The sequence below is a fragment of the Sus scrofa genome, chromosome 17, assembly GCF_000003025.6.
Source record: "Sus scrofa isolate TJ Tabasco breed Duroc chromosome 17, Sscrofa11.1, whole genome shotgun sequence".
In the NCBI taxonomy this organism is placed as follows: domain Eukaryota; kingdom Metazoa; phylum Chordata; class Mammalia; order Artiodactyla; family Suidae; genus Sus; species Sus scrofa.
The window spans coordinates 43786878-43798272 of record NC_010459.5 but is presented as its reverse complement, the minus strand read 5'-3'; the positions used below and the strand labels follow the sequence as shown (position 1 = coordinate 43798272).

Genomic DNA, 11395 nt, shown 5'->3' with positions numbered 1-11395 from the left:
ATGTTTCTAAGCACTTCATGTACTCCACTCATTTAATTTCAACAAAGACCTCTAAAGCAGTGTTATAGATATACAAAAGAAAAAAATATGGCACAGGGGTTGAGTAATTTGCTTTCATTCTTATGAAGCTAGTGAGCATGCAGCTGAAAAGTGAGCCCAAACAGAGTGGCTCTAGAGGCCATGCTCTTAACCACTGCACTCTGTTGCCTCTCTAGCCAGCCAAACCTGGAGCACTAAAGAGGACAGAAAGGATACAAGAGCTGAGTGGAATACTTGGCCCAGAGGAGCAGGGCCGCAAGGGATGACTGCTTCTCCTAGGCCCAGAACCTAACAGCTCAAGTTAACTAATAAGCTTTTTTTTTAAAAAGCCATTTATTTTGGATGTTGTTTTATGAATGTGCGTGGAGGTAGGGAATGGGGGAGAAATAAGCAAACATCTGTACAAACTCTTTGTATAAGTTGCTCAGATCTGTATTCTCATTTTTGTTTTTCTTTTCTCCTCATTCCTACCTTTCTTCCTTCACTCGTAAAAAATTTTTCTTGAAAAGTTTAAGTGTAGATAGATGGGCTCTTTACTATTTTTCCTTCAATAGGGACTAAGAGAGTCTCCATTCTTGTCCCAAAGTTTCATAAGAGGTACCTGCCTTAACAGGTATAAACACTCCAGGGAGGCCTAACAGTACTGACCATTAGGCCTGTCCAGGATGTTCCAATGCATTTGTAGTGTGCACAGCAGAAGACACCTCTAGGTGCACAGCACAGGAATGGCACATGAAAGCTGACAATGCCCAGTACCCCCACCACCCTTCTCAAGCTAGCAGGTGGAGTTCAAGGGTACAGTGCTTACCAAGCCACGGTGATCCTTGGGTCCAGATAATTGAGTTTGGAGGTTCCCAAAGCAATTTGTTTATTTTCCTCTCGGTCTGTGGCCTGAACTTCGAGCTTCATCAGCTGCTCCTCCAGTCTCTGCACGGCCTTTTTCTTTGACTCTACCACCCTGGGAAGAAAGGAAGTTATCAAGAACTTGCTTCTGGATAGGAACACTGTAACCCCATGCTGCCAGTTAGGGGCAATAAAAGCAGAGAAGCCTCAGGTACAGAGATTTCTAAAAGACAACACCCAGAAACCTTAGAAAATCTGGGGCCTCTGGCTGATATTGTGCCCATTTTTCTCCCTCAACCAACCCCCATCTTCACACCACACTAGGCACATACTTCTTGGTCTTTGCATCCTTTAGGACCTTGGCATCAGCTTTAGCACTTTTCAGGTCTCTCCGCGCATCTGCTAGCTGTTCCTTCTTGGCATCAATCTGGGTGGGGAAGAACCACAGTAAGACTTAGGAATGAAATAAGCTGAGAGAGAAAAAAGAAGAGCTCCTGCAGAGAAGATGGAAGCTGGAAGCTGTCTCCACCAAGCAGGCTCTCTTTGTGGCCAGGTAAAAACACCCAGAGGTGGTTTCATGAAGGCACAGAGTAGACGCACAGCAGGTGCTGAATTCAGATGCTTTTTGGCCATTTCTGTTCTTCAGACACCTCTGAAGAAATAAGGTGTTTTTTTTGTTTGTTTTGTTTGTTTGTTTTTACAAGCAGTAACCCAGGGACCCCATTTAATCCAAAAGCTCAGGGAAAAGAACCCACTAGGACCAGGAATGTGGATGCTAATCTTTCAGAGAACATTTTGGTTTTAGATACTGGGAGGAAGGCTACAGATGACAGCTGTTTATCAAACGGATCTTGTGCCAGGTTGTAGCCTCCATCCAAGAACATTCGTAGGAGATACTCTTTATGAAGCTGAGACGGAGTCCTTATATCCACTGAGCCCAGCTCATTCCTCAGATTCTACCATCACTCTAAGAAGGAGCTGCCAACTTCTCAAGAAACTATCCAAGGGACTAGAAAATGGCAATTAAACGGTACCCAGTCGGAGTTCCCACTGTGGCTCATCGGGTTGAGAACCCGACATAGGGTCTGTGAGGATGCAAGTTCAATCCCTGGCCTTGCTCAGTGGATTAAGGCTCTGCTGTTGCCACAAGCTGCAGCATGGGTCGAAAATGCGGCTCAGAGCTAATGCTGCTGTGGCTGTGGATTAGGCCGGCAGCTGCAGCTCGGATTTGACCCTTAGCCAGGAAACTTTCATGTGCCGCAAGTGCAGCTGTAAAAAGGGGGAAGAAAAGGTACCCAGAAAGCCAAACAGCTTGGTTTAGTCTGTTCCAAGCCAATACATGGTACAGCCTGGCTGTAACATTCTGTTTTTAAAAGGGGAGAAAGCTGGGGTAGGAAGGAAATTAATATTTATCACTCAAAACAGATTTGAAAACTTTTTTTAGCTGTGAAGCTCTTTTTCCAAATGAAATCCCATGGAGACCTAGTCTTTAAAGGAAGAGTAAAGGGCAGTTATATCCTTTCTTGTGTGATAGAACTGGTACAAAGTTCTTAGTTGCTGCTTGAAGACAGCAAACTAGAGCCCCAAAGCAGTGAGCTTATGCCCCTGGGGGCAAGACAACCCCTGACCTGCTATCACCCTGCTAACCTCTAAGGTTAAGGGGAACTTCTGCAGAGTGACTACATGACTGACTCACACACACTGAGCTGTTGCTCTTTGCCTAGAATTGTCTGTTAGATTTACACACACAGCCTAAGATTGGAAACAGAGGCCACCATTGTGAGAGAATCATTAAATGCATTTTACTATGAATGGCTTACTTCCAACATCTATGTTGTCCAAAGTCAAGCTGAAGGAACTGATTCTATATACAAAAACATCACAGACACCACTAGCCAGATTCTTCTTGGGCTAGAAATGCAGCAAACCACAATCTTTTAACCATTTCTGTGAATGCTAAATTGGCAGGCTGTGTCAAATTCTCTCAAAGCATCAAAGACTCCATTGATTCACTTGGCAAACAGGGGCGTGTATTTGCTTTGTGGGCACACGGGAGAGGGTTCCTGGGCTTAGAGGGCTCGTCTGGCAGGCAGCCTGGGCTGTCCAAACAGTGGTTCCAGAGTGAGACCAACAAAAGGCCTCCTCATGCTCCAGGGAGAGATCTCCTGAATTAGGTAAAAAAACACCTGAATATTCATGCTTGTATTTCTGGCTTGCATAAGGAGAGCAAATGGTACCAGACAACCGCCATTTAAGGAGTGGCAACAAATGGACGTTGCTAGGATGGGCGGTCTGTACAGTTCTCTGCCTGCCAATCACATGGTCCAAGGATTTGGGATGTCTATGGACATGTTTATTTACTGTGGACATGTGCATCCCTTCAGGAAAGCCAGATGGTATCTGTAGCATGAACAGCAGGTTGTATGTCTTCTGACCTCATGTACTACACCTGGGTATTTATATGGAGGAAATTTCAACTGAAGGAAAACAGTCTGGGCCTGAAAATGTGTAGTTACTCTTACTCTAGCAGTAGTTTATTTTTTTTGGCCATGCCCATGGCACATGGAAGTTCCCGGGCCAGGGATCAAACCCGTACCACAGCAGTGACCTGAACTACTGCAGTGACAATGCTGCATACTTAGCCCACTGTGCCACAAGGGAACTTCCTCCAGCAGTTTTTAAACTCCAGTTCAAGTATAGAATTCTGTGAACAGATGGAAAAGAATCAATCTGTAATTTAGTTTACCTTTAGTTGAAACTCATCATTTCTTTGGTTGTGAATGTGAGCAACCACCACTGTAATATCAGTAGTACTATGCTTTTGTCACCAATATTTTTATTTTATTTTTTGTCTTTTCTAAGGCCGCACCCGCAGCATATGGAGGTTCCCAAGCTAGGGGTCTAATCGGAGCTGTAGCTGCCGGCCTAGGCCAGAGCCACGGCAACTCGGGATCCAAGCCGCGCCTGCAACCTACACCACAGCTCATGGCAACGCCGGATCTGTAACCCACTGAGAAAGGCCAGGGATGGAACTTGCATGGTTCCCAGTTGGATTTGTTAACCACTGAGCCACAACGGGAACTCCAGATTTTGTCACCAATAGATGGTACATATATTTTCATATCATATTACAATTGTTGCTGAAATCAAAGTATCATTATTACTACCCTGACATTTACAATAATTATGAGACCCACCTAAGATTTTATTTAGTAAATTAGTGAGGAAGCACATCTATCACTTTATTGGGCTTTTGGTAAATACATTTTCAAAATAATTGATTTACTTTGTAATCCATGTGTCTGCTTTGTGGTGAAATAGCTGCAAATTCTCATTGTGGGTTAGTACATCAGAATGGATTAGTTTGCTAACACAGAAGTGATCATCATCAAATATTAAGTGCCTTGCAGCTTCAAAGCTCAGTACCAGGCAGAGTCAGAGGAAGGAAAGAGGCACATGGAAGAGGAACAGCATCTAGTTGTTTGCACCTAAGTCTCTCTTCTAGGTCAGCAGCTCTGGCACACAGCCGGTATTCAACAGATGTTTGATGATGAGCTATATAAAAATGTGATTCATGTGGCATGTGTAAAAATAAAAATAGTTATGCTAGGATTAGGGGAAATTAAACATCATTGTTTCATCATTTTTTCAATTTTAAACAATCCAGTTTGGATACAGTTAATAGTTCTGAGCTGTGGAAATGATTTGTAAAGATATCTTTGTATCTATTATCCTCATGTATAGAAGCAACAATTAGCAGTTATATCAAAGAAGGTACATCAAATTTAGCTTTTAAAAATTGGAAGTAGTCAATGTAGAACTTTTGTCCACAAAATAATAGACTTCCTGAACAATGAGTACTTGATACTCAGTATCTTAGAGGTAACTACTATCATATTTCCATTTTTTTATCTTTAGCATGAACCGTTCTTCTAGAATGGACCCAGAACTGGCCGTCTAATACCCCAGCTCAGAAGGGTGGAGTATAAATGCCCACAGCAGATACGGTTTTCTTCATTTTGCTATCCCGCCATCCAGATCCAAGATACCTTAGTCTGCAAGTTCATCATGGACTTCTCAAAAGTTTTTGGTGGTGCCCTCTGATGGTTACAAAGAATTGCAACAGCTCGGTTGGCACGGTTATAAGATAGGATCTTTGCTGGGATGTTTTCATCAGCTGTGAAGAAAGAAACATGGTAATAAAAGAGTCAGTGTGTATAACAAGAAATAATACCCAGTGCTTCATCCTCACTATTAACTGGTCCTCATCTAGCGCAGATGATCAGCTCAAGTTGGCACAAGGTCAGAATCTGAGTCAACAGAATCATCTGCTTGCCTCAGTGCTCCCCCATCTAACCACTCAAAGTAGCCTGAAGAAAATATGGCATTGGGACAGAGAAAGTGTATAGAGGAAAGTAAGACAAAGGCACTATAAATTTTACATTTTAAAACCACAAAGTACTGTATCTTTCAATAAGAAAAATAAAAAGTGTCATCCAAGAAGTGTTTTTGTGCCATATAGTATTCTTTATCCCTCTCTAAAATACCGTCAACAGGAGTTCCTGTCTGGTTCAGTGGTTAATGAACCCGACTAGGAACCATGAGGTTGCGCGTCCCACCCCTGGCCTCGCTCAGTGGGTTAAGGATCCGGTGTTGCCGTGAGCTGTGGTGTAGGTTGCAGACGGGCTCGGATCCCCATGTTGCTGTGGCTCTGGCATAGGTCGGCAGCAATAGCTCTGATTAGACCCGTAGCCTGGGAACCTCCATATGCCGCCGGTGTGGCCTTAGAAAAGACAAAAAATAAAATAAAATACCATCAACATACCCATCTTTGATGTTCTGAATACCATTTTTCTTTTCCTTTTTTTTTGGCCACAGCTGTTCCCAGGCCAGGGATCGAATTGATACCACAGCAGCAACCTGAGCCACAGCAGTGACAACTCTGGATCCTTAACTTACCCATTGAGCCACTAGGGAACCCCTGATTGCCACTTTCTAATACCATCTGAAATATTTCTAGAGGACAGTGGAAATTTAGCAGTGACTAGACTTCACGGAAGAAAGCTTGGAGATCTTGGTGGTACCATCTGCAGCTAGTTTTTAGGAGAATACTATCTATTCTAAAGGGGAAAAAAAGGACAGACACCTCAGGGAAGGGATTTGCCACTATGTTGTTTTAGTAACCATGACAACTTTACTCTTTCCAATTTAACAGAACATCACAGTACTGTATCTTCATTCTGTGAGCTTTAAAATCACAGATATAAAACACAAAATGCAGGTATTTTTAGAGCAGAGAGGAAGCCCCTGTCGGCAATCCATAAAACTAATCTAGAAGCTAGAGTAGAAATTTGGCAAGTAGCACTGTTCTACGTTTACACAACTAAGCCTTAGCCCTCTGTTAGAAGTGTGTGTGTGTGGGGGGGGGGAATTTCCAGTCACAATGTCAAGGAGGAAAAGCAGAATTACAACTTAGCTGCATAAGATACTGGACAGCGTTAGTTAAGGCTGTGGGCCCTGTCTAGCCAAATAGTACTTACGAGCTGTGAGTTCCTTTAGCTGCTGTTGTAGCGTGATGGAAGCGTTGTATGTACGGAACACCTTGGCTGTCAAGCCCTCCATGAGATCCTGAAGATGCTTATTTAGAATACCAGTCTGGGGGAGACAAAGCAACAAAAGGCTTTTACCGATGGGATTTAGGTAAAAGCCATACCATCCTGGCCTTTCTGGCAAGCTCTAGATATTTATGCCAGTGCCATCACAACCTTGCCAAGCTCACTGCTCTGCCCCCCCCCCCGGGGGGGGGTTGGTCAGGAAAAGGGAAAAGAATTCCAGAATACAGAGTATCTCCCTAAGAAGCACTCCAATCTTAAGCAGGCCAATAAAGCAAATGTACCTTCCCTATTAAGATCTCAGAGACTCTTTCCAATTTAACAGAACATCACAGTACTGTATCTTCATTCTGTGAGCTTTAAAATCACAGATATAAAACACAAAATGCAGGTATTTTTAGAGCAGAGAGGAAGCCCCTGTCGGCAATCCATAAAACTTGGGTCTCTGGCAAAGGTGGCTTAACATCCAGCCAAGGAACAGTTCTGCAGGAGCCAGAGGAGGATAACGGGCAGGGGTCACGCCCCACCTCCCACCCCCACCGGATCTTCAACCATGGATTTGCTGTGTGCCTGAGAGAGAGGGTATACAGGATGCCCCAGGACAGGCTGAGGGGAGAGCCCCAGGGACCCTCAGGAAGACCTCTCCTTTAAGGAGCTTGGGAGGCTCTGGCCGGGCCCCTCTGCAACCCTGTGCACTCTGTCCACTTACATTGAGTCTATCAAAAAGATCATCCTCAGGCTGTTTATTCTCCATAAATAGCTGTAAGTTCTTAAAAACCTAAAAGAAATAAGCAGAGCCTTATTATTATTTTTAAAACCTTTACTTTGAAAATAGTAATTATTATAAAATAATAATCACTTAACAAAAGCTAGCAAGCTAAAAAAGGAAAATAAAAAACAAACCCCACAAAGAACACCGTATCTTTTCCTCAGATTCACCTACCATTAACATTTTATCTCACTTCCTATCTGTGCAGTGCACATGTATACTTACTTCCTTCTACATCTATGTGTGTACATGCACAATTATTTGCTGTGAACCATTTCTGGGAACCTACATATATTATGGCCATTTACCCTTGAATATTTCATGTATTACCTAAGAACAGAGATACCCCCTTATACACATGGTATTTATCAGCTTTATAAATTTATATTGAGACATACTTTTATCTAATCTATTGCCCATATTCCAATTTTGTCAGTTGTCCCAATGATGTTCTTTACCTCCCCAGTATGGAATCCAATCTAAGTTCAGATATTTTGTCAGATCTCTTTAGCTTCATTTAATCTACAGCATTTCCACAGCCAGCAAAATCTAATTACTGACGAACCATCAGACTGCTGATGGGCTAGACTACTGGGGTCCTGGCACTCTGTAGGTCTCTAGTTTAAGCCCAATACTGCTGGGGAGACCGCAGTACTGCAGCACCCTCTTGAGCTATAGACTTAGAGATCCAGGGACTCAAGGGCTGAATCAGGAGTAGGGAGAAAGCTGAGGAAAGCTACAAGGCTGACATATGTGCATCATGACCAGAGGGTATTGAAGTGTGGTTAAATCATTAAAATAACATGATGGAATAAACCTTACATGCAATTTATGATGAGAATCAAGGACTAAAAGGAGGGACACAGGACACCAAACAATACCCCTTCCCTCTCTTTCAAGTCACTTTTTTCTAGTGTTCAGCAAAGCACAGAGCACAGGAAAAGCTGGCAAAAAAATGATTGTTGAATAATGGATGAAAAAACAGGCCAGGGAGCTCAGGCCATGTTAACTTACTCGTTTCTCAACGGGGACTTTGTTATAGTATCTGATTGAGTCCTTCCCAAGGAAGTCAAACTCTACCACATATTCCTGACCATCCAACTCTGGGTGCAGGTTAATGTGCTCCACACGAAGCGAGCAGCAACCCACAGTGTCCGCGGTTTCTCCTTCCTCCTTCTCATTGCCTGCTCGCAGAGCAAGCTGTCCAGGGAGGAAAGAAGGGAAAAAGAAAAAGATGAGCATGCAGAAACTTGAATCTCACAGGATCTCTAGGAAACTCTCCCCATTCTCTTTGGAGACAGAGCATCAGTCTGCAAGGGCCTGGGAACTCTGGATTTGCATTGCTTCTTCCCTTATGAAATGAATTATGGAGAATCAAGGACTTTTTTTGGGGGGGTGGGGGGCACATCTTTCACCTGTGAAAGTTCCTGGGCCAGGGATCTAACCCATGCCACAGCTGAGACCTGCAACACAGATGCAGGAACACTGGATCCTTAACCTGCTGCACCACAAGAGAACCTCAGGAAATACAGAAATCTAAGTTTCTCTTTACTCTGTCCTCTTAAATGGGGATGGAAGAAAGAACATTTTTTAAAAAAAAATTCTGGGCGATCAGGCTCAAAAAGCTAGTCTCTTAATTTTGCTTAATTTTTAAGACAATTCAGAACTTGTGTTAAAATAAACATACACAGTACAAAACTGGGGGAAAATATGAAATCTTTTTCTTCCAAAAGAGTGCTGAGAAACCATCTCCAGAGAACTGTCTTGCAAACTGCAGATGGGATACACTGGCAGATTGTTTAACCAATTTTAAGGGTTATAACCATCCTTTTTTAAAAACAAGAAACTGAAAAACACCAGAATTCACTGCTTATAAGCAAAGGCCAAGCATCATTTTGTGCAACTTTTGTTTCAGTTACACACCTACCAACACAAATATGTTTATGGGTGTTAGGTTGTGATATAAAATTTGGGGAGTGCCTCATGTCAGCAACAGTTTGAAAATGTCACAGTATTTCTGGCGCATTCAGATTCATGAAAATCCTATTAGGAAGACTATATCTAGACAGCAGCAGACACTGATCACCTTCCTCCATCTCTACCTTCCCTACTGGACCAGAGATGGGGTGAAGAGGACCACTGGGACCACGGGCTGTCACTGCTTCTCAGGGGTCTGGAGGCGTAAATGCTCCCTCCACCTTTGTTAAGCTGAACACGGTAGGTGACGTGACAGGAAGATGCTATCACCTTGTCAATGAAGTACAGGGCTACAGCTCTCTGCCGGACTTTCATCTCTTTGGACTTCCAGTCTTCTCTATACTGGTTCCGGATCTTGTCCACACACTTCTTCAGCCGCCGAGCAGTCTCATATTTCTGCCAGTCTTTCTCACCCTGCAAAGACCCAGCCCCAGAAGTAGAATGCTTAGGCATAGTGGAATAAAGACTTTGAACACCCAAGTTCAGAGCTCTGAGTCAAAGAGATGGAACTTGAATGTAAGATAAGCAAGGCATTTACTTGATGAGAACTCACACTGTGCCATTTCCCTGACAAGCAACTGTCTGATTGCTAAGAATTCGTTTTGTAAAATGTGTTATGTTCTTAAGAAAAGCACACATGACATGTCCCTAAAATTAAGTTCTCTCAACGCAAAGGATATAAACATCCCTATTCTCATATCAGCATCACAGCTTTGCTGCTGAATCTGTGACCCAAGAGCAGTTTTCTACTAGGACTAAATTTCGTTAAATTCAAGATAATCATTCACAGTTTGATAGCACTGTCAAGAAGCAGAACTGAAGATTACAACATGTAATTACTAAGGAACACAATGACTTCCAGGAACAGCCATAATTATTCACCATTTTAAAAAATTTGGCATTTAAAAATATTCCTGGTGAGATTGAGAGAAATACTGTTACTGGGAAGCCTTTTTTTTTTTTTTTTTTTTAAACATTAGAGCTTTTTGTGGCAGGTTTAAAAACTGATTCTAAAGCCAATAAAAGGTTTTTAAAATGGTGTGAAAAAATAATCTAACTAACAGTGATGGGAGATTTCTATTACCTTGTTGAATGGAAACAGATTCACAAGCAAAGACTGATAATAAAGTCAAATGAGAAAGGAAAGGAAGAGGGGGAATCCAAGAAATCCCAAAGGGCAAGGGAGTATCACAAAGCCTGAGAGAGACCACATGACATGAACACAGAACAGAATTTAAGAACTCAAGAATCTCTGCTCTTAATTCCTCCAGCCAGCCCACAACCAAAGAGAGCTGCAGTGATTGCTACCTCTGACACAGACATGTGGTCCTTGAGGCATAAGAACCGTGGTCAAGGTAACTGGCCTTCTGAGCATGCAAGAGTGTGGGATACATGGAGCAATAAATGTCTTCTACTTCGAGCTCCTAACATTCAGAAATGAAAGCCTGCCTGGCTCTGCTAATGTGTCATCAGCACTCTTCCACAACTATATGTGGACTGGTTGCATGTACTTGTTTGGCTGCAAAACAAGAGGTTCAGTAACTACCTGTTGTTGTGGATGAGTGATTTAGTACCTGAGTGATACAGAAGAAACATCCAAGTTCTGTTTCCCAACAGTGGGAAGCTGAAAATTTCTCAGTGGTTTTTCTAAGCACGTTCTGACATTTAAGAGGGCGAATAAGTAAACAAGCTGTCCTCATGTACAAGTCAGTAATACATCTCCCTGACAACCGTTCTTCCACACACACGAAAGACTGGGCACGAAAGGCTCATCTTCTTCAGCAGTCTCCAGTTCATGAATGGGCTCTCTCCCATCACTCTGATGCCCACAGGTCTACCAAAGCCTGAGTTTCAGTCTTTGAAGTCCAGTAGGATTACATTTGCTCATTCCTTAGTCATACCAATGAAACAAAGTTTAAAAAACTGTCTAACAAACACGTCACTCACAGAGGATAACCACAGGACCAACTTTTCTTCACAGGTTGGCTAGGTTCCTGGCACAAGGATCCAGAATTCTCTCAAATACGGACATAGGTGGGGGGCAGTGGGAGAAGCCACCTCGTTGAGATCTAACACAGGAGGGCTGGCCTTTAGCAAGTATGCTTATACCTGCGGCCTTTAGTTTTCCTGAAGAGAATTGGGGAGCGAATGGCAA

At 42.9% G+C, this 11395-nt stretch overlaps 1 protein-coding gene and 1 long non-coding RNA gene across 2 annotated transcripts in view; one reads left to right on the top strand and one right to left on the bottom strand.

Annotated features, from left to right (window-relative positions):
* The window catches only part of TOP1 (topoisomerase (DNA) I), an 89431-nt gene that overhangs the window by 1428 nt on the left and 76608 nt on the right, over nt 1–11395 (bottom strand). Inside the window, exons 14-20 of the mRNA XM_021078395.1 lie at nt 9511–9654; nt 8278–8463; nt 7204–7272; nt 6423–6537; nt 4932–5059; nt 1215–1309; nt 848–997 (exon numbers count right to left, since the gene is read on the bottom strand). Coding sequence (XP_020934054.1) covers nt 848–997; nt 1215–1309; nt 4932–5059; nt 6423–6537; nt 7204–7272; nt 8278–8463; nt 9511–9654 — 887 coding nt within the window. The remainder of the gene's footprint in view (nt 1–847; nt 998–1214; nt 1310–4931; nt 5060–6422; nt 6538–7203; nt 7273–8277; nt 8464–9510; nt 9655–11395) is intronic.
* LOC110257501 lies at nt 989–5385 on the top strand. Its single transcript, XR_002340161.1, has 2 exons — nt 989–1435; nt 4801–5385. It is a non-coding gene; the product is annotated as an uncharacterized LOC110257501 (long non-coding RNA).